The sequence below is a fragment of the Bubalus bubalis genome, chromosome 1 (assembly GCF_019923935.1).
Source record: "Bubalus bubalis isolate 160015118507 breed Murrah chromosome 1, NDDB_SH_1, whole genome shotgun sequence".
NCBI classification, from domain to species: Eukaryota; Metazoa; Chordata; class Mammalia; order Artiodactyla; family Bovidae; genus Bubalus; species Bubalus bubalis.
The window spans coordinates 116916229-116933052 of NC_059157.1; the positions used below are offsets into that span (position 1 = coordinate 116916229).

Below are 16824 nucleotides of genomic sequence, written 5' to 3' on the forward strand. Positions count from 1 at the left end.
TAACTATTTGAAATAGTTAGATTAGATTTAGTTTGTTCATATATCATTCTGCTTTCTCCTATCTTCTCTTTTTATTGTTTGAATATACAAAACGTTAACATAGTGCTGAAGTCAAAATTATACAAAAAGGTATACTTGGAGAATTGCTACACCTCCACCCATTCTTCCTCAATCCCTCTCTCTCATCCTTTCCAATCTTCCCTCTGTAGGTAACTCATCTTAGGCTTGATTTATCATTAAAAAATTTTTTTTTTAATCTTACTTCTGTGTGAATTATTTATATCTTTTGTCTATTTTCTGTTAGATTTTGGTCTTTAGTCCCTCAATTTTTAAGTGTGTTTAATATTTTGAGAATATCACCCCTTGGCTTGCAGGCTTTTTATCAGTTGTTTTGTGACACTGGGGATGGTGTTTTATATTAGTTTTTGAAAAAATTTCTTTGCAAGCCAAAGTCTTTTTATTTTCATATGGTTAGAATTTATCAGTCTTTTACTGCATCTGAATTTTGATTTATGGTTAAATAATCTTTCCTATGCCCAGGTTATATTTTCTTCTATTATTGTTGCTTTGTCTCTAAGTCGTGTCTGACTCTTTTGCGACCCCATGGACTGCAGCGTGCCAGGCTCCTCTGTCCACGGGATTTCCCAGGCAAGAACACTGGAGTGGCTTGCCATTTTCTTCTCTGGGGGATCTTCCCGACCTAGGGACTGAACCCATGTCTCCTGCATGGCAGGTGGGTTGTTTACCACTGAGCAACCAGGGAAGCCTGTCAACTTTATTAGAGCCAATTTTTGCATATGGTGTGAAGTATGGTTCTAATGTATCTTTTCTTCAGTTGTTCTATTTATTAAAAAGTCCATTATTAAAAGCCCCAGTGACTTGAGATTGCACCTTTATCATATACTGTATTTTCATATGTATTTGGGTCTTTCCTGGATTTTCTTTTCTTTGGATCTACTCAACTCTTTGTCCTATTCATGGGCCATGCTGCTGCTGCTAAGTCGCTTCAGTCGTGAGCAGACTGTTTTAGTTAAGAATTCATAGTATCCTTTAATATCTGGTACGGCTAGAATCTCTTGTAGCTTTTTTTTTGGTGTTGTCCTGGCTTCTTATACGAACTTCAATTCAATTTCTTTAACTTCATAAAAAACCTGGTAGTCATTTTTATCGGGATTGTGTTCATATATAAATTAGCTTAGAACCGGCAACTTAATAATGTTGAATTGTCATAGCTAAGAACAAGGGATGTCTTCATTTGTTCAAGTCTAATACTCTTCTAGGAGTGTTTTACAGATTTCCTCATATAAGTCAGAATACTTCTTATTAAGTTTACTAAGTATTTTACATTCTATTTCCTCTATTATAAATATGGCTTTCTCTATCATCTTCTGATTACTATTCATGTAAAACCTATTAATCTCTGCAGATTAATTTTATAAGCTACCTTACTCTAGCTTTTTTATGTCTTTGATTTTATAGTCTTTAATTTTATAGTAAATTTATATTTTATCAAATAAATTTTATAATAGATTTTTTATGGTATATTCTTGCCTGGAGAATCCCGTGGACAGAGGAGCCTGGTGGGCTGCTGTCCATGGGGCTGCACAGTTGGACACAACTGAAGCAACTTAGCATGCATGCATGCATTGGAGAAGGAAATGGCAACCCACTCCAGTGTTCTTGCCGGGAGAATCCCAGGGATGGAGAAGCCTGGTGGGCTGCCATCTGTGGGGTCGCACAGAGTTGGACACGACTGAAGCGACTTAGCAGCAGCAGCAGGAATACTATAATATCTGAAAACAGAGACAGTTTTCTTTCCAATTATTATGCCTCTGATTGATCTGTATTGTGTAACAGCACTGACAATACCTTGAGTAGTAGTAGAGACGGACGTCCTTGCCTTCCTCCTCATCATAATGGCACTGTCTCAGTGTTCTTCCCATTAAGGATTTAAAATGAAGATTATCAATCCATCCATCTCAATCTTTTTCCTTTTACTCTTTAAAAAATAATAATCTCTATGTTTTTGAGATTTCTTCCTCCAGGCAGAGGTACTGAATTTTACCAAATGCTTTTCAGGTATCTATGAATATATTTTTTTCTCTTTAGATCTGTTAATGTAATAGATTACATTAATGGATTTCCTAATATTGAGCTGACTTTAAATAGCTTTAATTCCACTTGGTCATGGTATATTATTTTTGCAATGTGGTATTGGATTCTGTTTATTAAAATATTTAATACTTCTGTATTAATATTTATCAGTAACATTGGTCTGTAATTTTCACTGTCTTCATCAGGATTAGATATCAATATTAGATTTGCTTCATAAAAAGAATGCTCTTGAATGGTATTTACAGAGCTTTAGGATGATCTAACCTTTCAAGATTTGTTAAAATTCCCCCATGACGTCATCTGGACCTTATGCTTTTTGTGGGATAGTTCCTTGATTAACTTGCTCTATTTCTTCTAAAGACTTTTTCTTCTATAACTCTTTTCATCCCTAATAGGTCAATTTTGGTAAACTGTATTTTTCCAGGAAATTATCCATTTCAACTAAGTTTTGAATTTTATTCATATAAAGATATTCAGCGTATGATTTCATACTATTTCAGGTGGTTCAGTGGTAAAGAATCCACCTGCCAATGAAGGAGATGCAAGAGACATGGATTTGATCCCTGGGTTGGGAAGATCTCCTGGAGTAGGAAATAGCAACCCACTCCAGTATTCTTGCTTGGAAAACTCCACAGATAGAGGAACCTGGTGGGCTATAGTCCATGGGTTCGTAAACAGTTGGATGTGACTGAGCATGTGCACACGCAAGCTATAGAATAGGAAAACAACCAGAGACAATGTAGTCACATTTAAGAGGTACTTTTATTTTAGCCAAATTAAGGGTATTAAGGAGCATACTAGGCAACCCAGCTGATGCAGTAGTAAAAAATCTGCCTGTCAATACAGGAGATGCAAAATATGTGGGTTTGATCCCTGGGTTGGGAAGATCCCCCTGGAGTAGGAAAGAGCAACCCACAATACTGTATAAGTACAATATTACAGAAGTTTCTGGTATAAAACATAGTGATTCATACATTTTAAAGGTTATATTCTATTTATAGTTATTATATTCCTTGTGCTGTACTATATCTCCTCATAGTTTATTTTATTATACCTATGCCTGTTTTTAAGTTAATGAAAACATAAAATACATTTATAAAAACACAAAATATGTATCAATAATCTATTTAGGCTGTTTTATGTTAATTAAAGTTTATATAAATAGTGTCTGCTGCTGCCAAGTCACTTCAGTCATGTCCGACTCTGTGCGACCCCATAGACGGAAGCCCACCAGGTTCCCCCGTCCCTGGGATTCTCCAGGCAAGAACACTGGAGTGGGTTGCCATTTCCTTCTCCAATGCAGGAAAGTGAAAAGTGAAAGTGAAGTTGCTCAGTCGTGTCCGACTCTTAGCGACCCCATGGACTGCAGCCTACCAGGCTCCTCCATCCATGGGATTTTCCAGGCAAGAGTACTGGAGTGGGGTGCCATTGCCTTCTCCGTAAATAGTGTCATCCTGTATATATCTTTTACAACTTTATTGACTTACAATTTTGAGATTTATTAATGTGGCTACACACAATTAGTCGATATTCTAGTTTATTCACTTTAGCTGCTGCATCCTACTGCATGCATAAATAATTATTCATTCTCCTTTGCTGAGTCTAATTTTTCACTACTGTAAAGTTCTACTATGCATATCATTACACATACTTAGATATCAAAACCTCTACTTAGATATCAAAAAGTAGAATTTCTGAGTCACAGGTTGTATACATTTATTTGGTATTGCCAAATTATTCTCAAATGAAGTTCTATTAATTTTACCCCCATTAATAATATCTAATAGGATTTTCTATTTTCCCAAATTCCTGCCATCACTGACCATGTCCATTTTTATGATTTTTAAACTAATTAGAATTAGCTCTAATTATTAGTTCTAATTAAGAATTAATCAAACCTCTTAGTAGAAAAAGGAACACTAAGAGATGGAAAACTGAGATGCTGAATTACTGCTGTATTTTTTGTAGATATCTCATGACTGAATCTTAAACTACTATATAGTTTTGAAGGTATAAAATACTTTGTTGATGTTTATTCTCTAGGCCCCAAAATTATTTAAGTCAAGCAGCACACCTGGAGCACACTGTTTTGACTTCACCATTAAGACTGCTTTAACCCAAGGTCAATATATCATCAGACTGCTTTCAAAAAATCTGCTGCTGTTACAGTGTTATTGAGAATTTCCACTCTGTCTTTTATTAAATGACCATTCAGGGGAAATTTTTGTCTAGTCTCAGTACCAAGAGCAACTCACACTTATCTTGAACATCTGGTTCATTTTTATTGATGGACATTGCTGATCTTAGCTTCTTAATTATGCTAGATGTTGGAAAGCTAGCGCTAAACAAAAGGTCAATCTCTAGCAAATGGACAGGACCTCAAAATAATCACCCACCCCTCTTCAACAGGGGGCTTCCCAAGTGGCTCAGTGGTAAAGAATCCACCTGTGAATGCAGGAGTTGCAGGAGACAAAGGTTTGATCCCTGGGTCAGGAAGATCCCTTGGAGGAAGAAATGGGAGCCCACTCCAGTATTCTTGCCTAGAAAAATTCCACGGACAGGGGAGCCAGGTGGGCTGCAGTCCATAGGGTCGCAAAGAGTCGGACATGACTGAGTACACATGACACAGGCCTCTTAAGAAAGACTTATGTTATCATTTCTATTCTTATTTTCCCAGTTGATTTTTTTTTTTTTTTTTTTGCATGTCAGTGCCTGGGTTTCACCTCCCCACATGGAGAAGAGGCAGTGAGCTAAGGCCCCTAGTGGCTCTGGGTGCTGAATCTCACCTGTGGCCATGGCCAAAGTCAAACGTGATTTTCAACCAACACTGACTGTTGATCTTCTTTATCTACTTTATCTTACATTTTTCTAAAATTAACCTAAATGTTAATATTTAGTTGAATAAATTTATAACACTGCTTAAACTAATCAATGCTGCAACATGCACCTACATTTCTTTTTTATAAACATGAATTAAAAGTTTCTATCTCATCATTCTTTCATACTGTCAAAGGTGTATCTGGTTAGAAACTTCATTCTGAGATCACTTTGATACTTACCTTTTCTGCTACTTCTCGCACAGACTGAACACTTGTTCCATACAGATGGTTATTATACTGGCCAGCTTCAATGAATTTATGTTCCTGGATATCTTTTTCCATTTGTTCTCTTGAAGTCACAAAATGATAATCTCTTCCATCCACCTCATAATCTCGTTTTGGTCTAGTTGTATCTTTAATAGAAAAGAACTTAAGTGTTTAATATTAAAAGGCACAGGAAATCCATTTACTACTTGAAGAACTGTTTTGTAAAGTTCAATATAACAGAGATTGCAAGTGACAATAATATGAAGGATGGAGGAATAACTAATACAGTAAATATAAACCACTAAACAATGGTAATGTGTTGCCATATCACTCTACTGAGCCCCCGAAACTGTATGCAATTACTTCATATTGTTAGATTAATTATGCTTCTGTTATGGATTGTGATTATAATTAACTTTTATTTTTTATCTGATTATTGACTGTGAAGACTGAAAAACACCTTTTACTATTGTGATTATGTAACTATTATTCACTTAATACCACTGTATTATGACTGGTCAACAGAAAATAACAGAATTCTCTATCATTAAAACTACCATTTAACATAAAACCATGTAATTTTTAAAATCCATATGGATATTCGAATTTTCTGAAAAATACAAATGCTCAGGTATTGATTTTTTCCTCCAAGGCTCCAGATGTGCTTTTAACAAGCATCCATGTTTAAAAACAACTGGACTATATGATGATTTTTTACTTTTATCTAGTTTGTTCACTTTTTCTATTTCATATTCAGTACTCCCATTTCGTTTAGTTTGTTTTCCAAATTTCCCATGTCTTTTCTTGTTCTTCTTTCTCAAGACTTTATCAAGTGTAGTAGGAAAGCTTTTGTACACACACATATACGTATAAATAATATGGTACATATAATATATATATATATAAGAAAACTTATGAATTTTTGCCTAGCTAAAAAATTTATAACATTTTAATTCCACTTGTGTGACTTCGTATGATTGAGAATGCTAGATTTCTAATTTATATTCTCTCAAAATTTGATATAATTCCATGTATTTTGGCATCTAATATTACTGCTAAAAGACTAGAAAGTTTATTATCTTGGTGATTTAAAAAAAAAAATTTGAATGAGACTTGAAACTTCTAATCCAATTCTGAGAATAAATACTATGTTGTAAAAAAAAAACCACCCCCGCCAACCCCCGGAAATAAACAGTATACAGTGATACAGTATTATTAACTAAAGTGCAGATTTTGTTCATAATTTCACAAGATTTTATGATAGTGTCCATTAAATAATGGATATTATTCAAAATTCCACATTGTATGTAGTTGCACTGAGCATCTTCAGCTGCATGCAACAAATTCTGGTAACATTTTTATTCTGTTACATATATTTTCTAACTTTCCTTGTTATGGTTTCTTAGATACACCCATCATTTAAAAATGGACAACTTCCAAATACATCGAATCTTTAAAGTATCTTTTAAAAAAATTTATTGGAGTATATAGTTGATTTAAAATTTTGTGTTAATTTCTGCTGTATAGAAAGGTGACTCAGTTATACATATATCCACTCTTTATAGATTCTTTACCCATATTGGTCATTATAGAGTACTGTGTAGAATTCCTTGTGCTACACAGTAGGTCCTTATTAGTTATCTAGTTATAGATAACTAATATATATATTAGTTTATATCTGTTGTAATTGGTATTTTGTTTTGTACTTGGTATTTCTCAGCCATTTGCCCACCAGTTACTCTTATGGTCCTATGATGTATCTTCTGAAAATTAATAATGAGCAATATTTTGAAGCAAGGTTTCACACTTAACTGTGATGTAACAGTTTATGCCAGCATATGCTCTAAATCTGGAGGATGGTGATACATTTGATAGGAGACAGTATTCAGATTGGGATTCCCTGGTGGCTCAGTGGTAAAGAAACTGCTTGAAAGGCAGGAGACCCAGGTTTGATCCCTGGGTCGAGAAGATCCCCTGGAGAAAGTCATGGCAACCCACTCCAGTATTCTTGCCTAGAGAATCCCATGGACAGAGAGCCTGAAAGGCTGCAGTCCATAGTGTCGCACAAAGTTGGACACAACTGAAGTGATTAAGCAAGTAGCTGCTGCTGCTGCTAAGCTGCTTCAGTTGTATCAGACTCTGTGCGACCCCACAGACGGCAGCCCACCAGGCTCCCCTATCCCTGGGATTCTCCAGGCAAGAATACTGGAGTGGGTTGCCATTTCCTTCTCCAATGCATGAAAGTGAAAAGTGAATGGCACCCCACTCCAGTACTCTTGCCTGGAAAATCCCATGGATGGAGGAGGCTGGTAGGCTGCAGTCCATGGGGTTGCTAAGAGTTGGACACGACTGAGCGACTTCACTTTCACTTTCAGGCAAGTAGCATGTATCTGCTAATCCTAAACTCCTAATTAATACCTCCCCTACCTCTTTTCCCTTTGGTAACTATAGATTTGTTTTCTATGTCTGTGAGCCTGCTTCCATTCTGTAAACAGATTCATTTGTATTATTATTTTTTTTTACGTCCCACATATAAGCAGTATCATACATTGGTTTTTCTTTGTATGCCTTAAAACTCAGTATGACAATCTCTAGGTCTATTCATGTTGCTGCAAATGGCATTATTTCACTCTTTTTATGGCAGGGTAATACTCCATTGTATATATGTACCACATCTTAGAAGAGAGCCTGGTGGGCTGCAGTCCATGGGGTCGCTGGGAGTCGGACACGACTGACTGACTTCACTTTCACGCATTGGAGAAGGAAATGGCAACCCACTCCAGTGTTCTTGCCTGGAGAATCCCAGGGACAGGGGAGCCTGGTGGGCTGCCATCTATGGGGTCGCACAGAGTCGGACACGACTGAAGTGACTTAGCAGCAGCAGCAGCAGTGATACAGAATTATATTATTTTCTGTTGACCAATCATGATACAATGGTATTAAGTAATAGTTACATAATCACGATAGTAAAAGATGTTTATCAGTTTTCACAATCGATAACCAGACAATAAAAAAAGATAATTACAATTACAAGCCATAATGGAAACCTGTTGAACCTAATAATACAAAATAATTACATATAATTTGGGGGGTTAAGTAGAGTGATGTGGTTAGTCAAAGTGCATACATGCACATGTTCTCATCTGCCCAGCCTATCTAGGTCTTTTGGTTGGTTCATTTAATCCATTCAGAGTTAAGGTAATTGTCCATATGTATGATTCTTTATCCATTTTCTTAATTGTTTTGGATTAATTTTTTGTAGGTCTTGTCCTTGTCTTGGGTTTCCTGCTTAGAGAAGTTCCTTTAGTGTTTGTCGTAAAGCTGGGTTTGGTGTTGAATTTTCTTAACTTTTGCTTGCCTGGAAAGCTTTTGATTTCTCTGTCAAATCTGAATGAGAGTCTTGCTGGGTAGAGTATTCTTGGTTGTAGGTTCTTCCCTTTCATCGCTTTAAATATACTGTGCCATTTTCTTCTGCCATAGAGAGTTTCTGTTGAGATATCAGCTGATAACCTTATGGGAATTGCCTTGTATGTTATTTGTCATTTTCCCCTTTTTGCTTTTAATATTTTGTCTTTAATTTCTGTCAGTTTGACTACTATGTGTCTTGGTGTATTCCTCCTTGAGTTCATCCTGCCTGGGACTCTCTGTGCTTCTTGGACTTGGCTATTTCCTTTCCCACTTTAGGGAAGTTTTTGGCTATTATCTCTTCAAGTATTTTCTCAGGTCCTTTCTCTCTCTCTCTCCTCCTTCTGGGACCCTTATAATGTGAATGTTGGTGTGTTTAATGCTGTCTCAGAGGTCTCTTAGGCTTTTTATTTTTTCCTATACTCTGTTCTGCAGCAGTGATTTTCACCATTCTGTCCTGTAGGTCACTTATCTGTTCTACATCAGTTATTCTGCTATTGATTTCTTCTAGTGTATTGTTCATTTTTGTTTGTTCTTTCTGCTGCTGCTAAGTCACTTCAGTCATGTCCGACTCTGTGCGACCGCATAGATGGCAGCCCACCAGGCTCCCCCCATCCCTGGGATTCTCCAGGCAAGAACACTGGAGTGGGTTGCCATTTCCTTCTCCAATGCATGAAAGTGAAAAGTGAAAGGGAAGTCGCTCAGTCGTGTCCGACTCTTCACGACCCTATGGACTGCAGCCCACCAGGCTCCTCCGTCCATGGGACTCTCCAGGCAAGAGTACTGGAGTGGGGTGCCATCGCTTTCACTGGTTTGTTTTTTCTAGGTCTTTGGTAAACATTTCTTGCATCTTCTCAATCTTTGCCTCCATTCTTTTCCCGAGATCCTAGATCATCTCCACTATCATTATTCTGAATTCTTTTTCTGGAAGGTTGCCCATCACCACTTCATTCATTTGTTTTTCTGGGGTTTTACCTTGTCCCTTCATATGGGACAAAACCCTCTGCTTTTTCATCCTGGTTAACTTTCTGTGATGTGGTTTTGTTTCTAGCTGCTGTGGGATTGTAATTATTCTTGCTTCTACTGTCTGCCCTCTGGTGAATGAGGCTAAGAGGCTTGTATAGGCTTCCTGATGGGAGGGACTGGTGGTGGGAAAAACTGAGTCTTGCTCTGGTGGGCAGGGCTGTGCTCAGTAAAACTTCAATCCAATTATCTACTGATGGGTGGGGCTGTGCTCCCTCCCTATTAGTTGTTTGACTTAAGCCCTGGGGTTTATAGGCTCTATGGGTTAATGGCAACTTTCCAAGAGGACTTACACCAAAGGGCCGCCCTAGGACTGCTCCTGCCATTGCCTCTGTCCCTATGGCAAGTCACTGCTGACCCACACCTCCACAGGAGACCCTCCAACACTAGCAGGTAGGCTTGGTTCAGTCTCCTGTGGAGTCACTGCTCCTTTCCCCTGGGTCTTGGCGTGTACAAGATTTTGTTTGTGTCCTCCAAGAGTGCAGTCTCTGTTTCCCCTAGTCTGTAATCAAATTCCACTGGCCTTCAAAGTCAGACTGCCTGGGGATTCCCAGTCCCTTTGCTGGATGTGCAGGCTGCAAATCCTGACAGGAGGCTCAGAACTGCCACAACAGGAGGAGAACTTCTTTGGTACTATTGTTCTCTAGATTGTGGGTCAGCCACCTAGCAGGTATGGGATTTCATTTTATTGTGTTTGCACCTCTCCCACCATCTTGTTGCAGCTTCTTTGTCTTTGGACATGGATTATCTTTTTTTGGTGGGTTCCAGTGTTCTGTCGAATGTTGTTCAATAGCTAGTTGTAATTTTAGTGCTCTTGCAGGAGGAGATGAGTGCATGTACTTCTACTTAACTATCTTTGATATCAATTTCTCACTTAAATGTTTTCTTCTCTACAATCACCGTCTGTGTTTTTTCAGTCTTCTAACTTTAATGAGGCTTTCAATGGCTAGGTCAAAGATCTCTATTGGTAAATGTCACACTACACTTGAAAATATGTGGCTTATTTTCAAATATCTTTTGATACTGATTTTTAACATAATTCCACAGTGGTAACAGGACAGACTCTGTATGATTTGAGTTTCATTAGACCACAAATTTTTTCTGCACCTGTTTTATGTCCCTGGATATGTTCTAGTGTCTCCTAGTTTATAGTCTATGGGAACCTGAATAGAATTTGTTTCCCACTATAGTGTGAAAACTATATAAACCTTAATAATGTTGAATTGGTTATAGTGCTTTTGAGGTCTACTACATTCTTCTACTTTTCTGTATATTTATTGTTATTAATTTTTGAGAGTTTGCTATTGAAACTCCAACTAAAAATCTTAATTTATCTAGTAAAAAAAATAATTGTAATATAATAGTGAAACTATATATAACTTTGTTCTGTATTTACCAAGTCTCCTATAAATGCGTTTCATACTTTCATAATTTAAAAAATAAAAAAGAGGAAAAAAAAGGCAATGCTTACTCTGACCACACAGTGACAAAATGTTAAGAACATTAACTAAGAATTTTTATGTGAGTTACTCACGAGGAACACATGATCCAAATTTGTCAGGAAATTCTGAGATCAGGTCATCATTTATCCTGTCTTTCATAGGTCCCAATATGATCACTGGTCGAGTATAATTAACTATAAAAATAAACTGCATGTTAAAAGGAATAAACACTCAACAAACATCTATGTATTTTTACTAGAAAACAAAAGTATCCTTATGAAGAATTTCCTTTTTTTCTTTCTCTACCAATGATGCTCAACTTGATAGTTTCCAAACATTTATTAAAATCTTAAACTTCAATCTGTTTGAAGTCAAGTTCATAAGTGTTAGTGTCACTCAGCTCTGCACCTGTGACTACATGGACTGTAGCCTGCAGGCTCCTCTGTCCATGGAATTCTCCAGGCAAGAATACTGGAGTGGGTAGCCATTCCCTTCTCCAGGGGATCTTCCTGACCCAGGGATGGAACCCGAGTCTTCTGCATTGCAGACAGATTCTTTACCATCTTAGCCACTAGGGAAGCCCTGTTTGAAGTCATACACTTAGATAAATTTTACCAACTTAAACCCAGCATTTTAGTAGATAATGTTTCTATACATTGTTAACATCATCTCATTACAAATGAGAAAACACAGTACAGTGTTTTACTGATCCTTTCTGAAGCAATAACTGCAAGGAAGCATATCAAAGAAGGGCAAAAAAGAAATGTGGTATAATCAGAGTAGTCATCTAGAATGATGATCTAATAGAAGTATAAACACTGGATTGTCAGGGATCGTGCTGGAAGCAGGGAGACTGGCAGTGAAAATTAGACTTAATATTTGGCAGGAGGGATGAAAGGAGGTTATAAATAAGAAAGACATGGTAAGAATAAATAGGGCCTAGAAACTGACTGGACAAGGGAGATGAAGAGCAGAGAAAGATCAAAGATGATTCCAAGATTTTGAACAAGGGTTATTAGAAGGATAGTGATACTATTGTGAACACGGGAAAGCAGCTGCTTAAGAAATAAAACACCAATATAAAATGACTAGATTTTAATAATCTATGGGTTAAATCATGTTTTATAAAATATACATAGTAAAATTCTATATACAGATACATGTAGTAAGAAAAAACACTAAAATTCTAACAAAATGTTTTTTTAAGGTATACTGTAAAAATGTTTTAAGATATGAATTGAGTTAGATTGATTTTTCAAATTATGTGTTTCTATAAGACTGTAAAATATAAACAGACTTCACAAACCTTCTTGTTGATTCACTGGTTCATAAGATAAGACATATTCTTCTTGACCACCTATTAGAAAGTTAAAATACAGGTAAGAAAATCTATAAAGATAACTATACTAATTTAATTCTTTAATGGAACATATAAAATACTACAATTTTCCTGAGAAAATCAGTGAAGACATAAAAAAGGCACTTTATAAATTAATTATGGCAAGATTTATGGGAAAAATGAAAAATTAGAGTCACAAAGACTGGTATATATAAAAACAAATTATAATTGTGCTATTAATAACTAACTTTCTATTATTCTGTGTTTTACAGATTAAATTTTCACTTGGAATGTCAAGCATAAGCTATTAATTTTTTACTGAGAATCTAAACTCTTAAATATTTTAAAGTTACTACTTTAACGAGCAGTCCTACATATATGCATATTAGATAAGTTAGTGTTATTAATATGCTGTATTTTTGGTCTTACCAGGTATAACATTTAATATTGCATATACATTTTATAATTACAACTATTCTCTAACCCAAAAATTTTAATGCAAAGGTAAAATTAGTGTTACTATTTCATTGATGAAAAAAATTCATTGATTACTATAATTCATTTGTTCAATTTTTTAAAAAAATAACATTTTGAGTAAAAAAAGTTTTAGATAAAATTAAATTCTTTTTCAGTAAGATGCATCACATTGATAGTAAAGGAGAAATAATATATTTTGCTTTGATCTTAAAAGCACTTTTCACAAGTTAAATTCTCTAAGTTAAAGAATTAGAGCATATGACTATCCTACACAGAAAAGTCTACACATTATACCTCTGCTCAACGAAAATAAAAAGTTGAAAACTTCAGTTCTTAATACACAAACACACATACACACACACATGTAGAAAACAAACTAGGAAGAATTGTAAGATTTAAGTGGTTCAATGAAATCAACCAGTATTTGGAGAATGTATTTAAAGATATTTTCCTTGATGATTATGACTCTATAACAATCTTTTCACTAAATTTGTTTATATTACATGTATGCAGCTATAAATCTTTTAAGTTCTTATACTGGTATAAATATTCTTTCCTGCTTTAAAAGTATATTTTGTTGTTTTAAAATTTATTATATCAGATATATATATATATTTACGAGTTGCTTTTAAAAGCACTGTATGTAAAACATATTTTACATGTTATCAGAAACATGCAATTTGAATTTTCCACACCTAATAATACATGCAAATGGTGAGACAGACAGTATATACTTTCATTACCTCTTTTTAGTCTAGAAAGCTTCACAACTACTCTCTGGTGAGTTCTGATATAAGTTAATAAAACGCTAAAATATGAGAAATCACACTACCACACCAACAAAGAAAATCATTAAATAACTATTATGCATAAAAAATAACAACCAATCAAATGAATGAGGGTTAAAAGTATATATTGTCAACATGAAAAATATTAGACTGATATTAACAGGATGGACCTTTTGAGCAGCCATACTCATCTGTAATCAAGATTACTTTCATATTAGACAGCAGTAAAAAAAAAAAAAAAAAGTCAGAAAAGCAATTTTAATTTTGAAGGTGTTATAACTGACAATATTCATGTACTCTTCCCGCCTCCCATGCCCAAATGTGTTTTAAAATTTCACATGCTTATATACATCACTTAATAATATAATACCAAGACTATAACAAATAAACCAAAAAATAAATTAGTATTACTGTTTGAATAATAGTTGAAAATTTTCCCTTTGTCATTTCTTATGTTCACCAAAAGCTGGCAATACATAGTATCTTGACACACATCAGTATTAGTGACACAAAATAAAAAAGGAAATAAACCTAATTATAATTTAGCATTATTGAAAAATATTTTAATGCCCATGTTCAAAACAGAATTACTGAACTAAAATGCAAAACACAAGCTTATCCCTATTTAGCTATTTACTTCTTATAAAAGATACAAATACACATACACATATTGTGTACATGAACAGCAGTTTTGTTAAAATGAGTTTTTGTATTTTATGAAAACTTTGGAAATTAACTTCTGTACATATAGCATGACTTTATCTATAAAGTATTTTACTTGGCTCTCCCTATAACATAGTAAGCACCTAATTTTCAGTTTTCAGAATACATCACTAAGGGAAAAACCCCCACAGGATATATTACTGGAGATAACAAAAGAACAAATAACTTAAAACACTTACGGTAACTACTTTCGCTATCGCTGGCATTAGAAGTTACATGTTCTGAAATTGCAGGACAATGGAAAAAATAAAGAAAACACAGTCATGAGTTTAAAAAAAGCAAATTATCAAAATAAACACAAGGTGACAACAAAATGTTGAGATATAAACCACCGATATCCAAAGAGTTTTTAAAAACATTTCTGATTTTCTTTGAAAAGTTTATTTCAAATAAATGAATATGAACTGGCAAGGAGAAAAATCTGTAAGCAAGGACAATGCTTCATTTTCTGTTCAACAGTTTATGAACAAAATCTTATTATGAATGGCAAGTAGATCCTAAATTAGTCCAACTGTCAACATAAAAACCCCAATGAGAGAATGTCACTGACACCATTTACTTTATGTCATGATGCAGTAATGACTAACAAAGGAGACAAGTTATATTGGAGAAAACAGAGGTCCATTATAAGGAAGTGGTATCTTAAAAAATAAATGGAAAAAAAAAAATAACCCCGCTTTTAGCTTAGTTTCTTTCTTGTTCCTGAAGAAATGAAAATCTATGTCTGAGATCATACAGATAAAGTATTCTGGATACCCCAGATTTCCTGATGCTCTAAAAAAGGTCAAATGGAACAGAATTCTAGAAGGTGGGATTGTATTTTAAAGTAGACTAGGATTTCTGAGAAACTGCTTTGGTAAAACTGACAACAGCTGTTTTGCAAAACAAAAAGATGATAAACAAACCCATATGCCTGGCCCCTCCTTTCAAAGTGACCCCATTTCATAACTTGATTGTTCAGTAACACCCAGCACTCTTCTCATGTAAATGTAATCTCTAGTGTAGTCTTAGTAAGTGTTCTCCTTTCAATAAAAAGGAATTTTATCTATAAAAACTAAAATAACAAAAATTTCCATGGAAGAGATGTAAATCTAAATTTCTTATGTCAGGTGAAGGAAACAAAAATTTAAGCATAAGGAAAAAGTTTGGGGAGAAATATATGCTGTACCATACCACCTACACAGTCTCCTAAATTTAGAGAATGGTAAAACTTAGTACAGTTCTTGAAATGCTGTCATTGTGAAAAATAAGTCGTTATTCTAACTTGCAAAGACAAGATACAACTTTCTTAATCATTGCTATGTATATTTTAAATAAAGGAGGAACATTAAAAATTATAAGACTGAAAAATATGTAAACATTTAAAAAATGGTGGTTTTTTAAAGTTTATATTTAAAAATTTATTCTCATGTTATCACACAGATGTCAAAACAATCATTTTAAACTGTTGTATAATATTCTATTGGACTGTTAAATCATGATTTATCTATTTATTTTGCTTTAAACTGTTTTTCATAGACATCAACAATTCATTATTATGAATGTGTTCATTTATATGTTTTTCACCTTTTGTCCTATTTCCTTAAAATTCATTCCCAGAAGTAGGAATGCCACATAGAAAAAAGAAAAAGTTCTTAAATTTATACTAGGATTTCTAATATAGAAAAGAAAGAAATGTTAGTTATTGCATTTGAGCAAGTGGAAGGGGAGAGTAAGTCAAAGTATAGAAGAAACATTAACCATGGGTTGACAATTAGAGAAGTTGGATAAATGAATGCTTGTGGGGTTTATTTTATTATTTCTCTACTACTGAATATACCTGACATGTTATATACATATATACAAAGTTAAAGGTACTACATTCTCTTTTCTGGGGATTTCTCTTACTTATCTTGCATTCTCTAAAATTACCAATAGTTATAAAGCAATCAAATTCAAGTTCTTTCAAGTGTGCTTTAAATAACTCCTCTACAGTAAAATCTTGCTACTTAAAGCATTGCCCTTGGAATAGCATCATCACCATTGGTTGGGAGCTTATTAAACAGGTAAAATGCTCTTTCCCTAATAATACAAATAATCTTTTACAAGGCATTTTATCAAAGAAAATATTCAAATATCCAATAAACATATAAAAGGTGTTCAAGTTTATTACTTATCAGGGAAATGAAAATTAAAACCCTAACAGCTGACTATGTGGGAGAGGTGACTGTGGGATGGTATGAGAGAATAGCATTGAAACACGTATATTAATTACCATATGTAAAATAGATGACCAGTGTAAGTTAGATGCATGAAGCAGGCAGGGCACTCAAATCTGGTGCTCTGGCACAACTCAGAGGGATGGAGTGGGGAGGGAAGTGGGAGGTGGATTCAGGATAGGGGGATTATACCTGTACACTCATGGCTACTTCATGTCAATGTATGCC

At 34.8% G+C, this 16824-nt stretch overlaps 1 protein-coding gene and 1 non-coding gene across 10 annotated transcripts in view; both read right to left on the reverse strand.

Annotated features, from left to right (window-relative positions):
- DLG1 (discs large MAGUK scaffold protein 1) overlaps positions 1-16824 on the reverse strand; it is a 262255-nt gene that overhangs the window by 12850 nt on the left and 232581 nt on the right. For all 9 annotated transcript variants that reach the window (XM_044943013.2, XM_044943017.2, XM_044943038.2 and 6 more), the window contains 4 exons: positions 14578-14619; positions 12378-12428; positions 11164-11265; positions 5175-5347 (listed from right to left, as the gene is read on the reverse strand). In XM_044943013.2, the coding sequence (XP_044798948.2) occupies positions 5175-5347; positions 11164-11265; positions 12378-12428; positions 14578-14619 (368 nt within the window). The remainder of the gene's footprint in view (positions 1-5174; positions 5348-11163; positions 11266-12377; positions 12429-14577; positions 14620-16824) is intronic.
- On the reverse strand, positions 4816-4941 carry LOC112587486. Its single transcript, XR_003111994.1, has one exon. It is a non-coding gene; the product is annotated as a small nucleolar RNA ACA64 (small nucleolar RNA).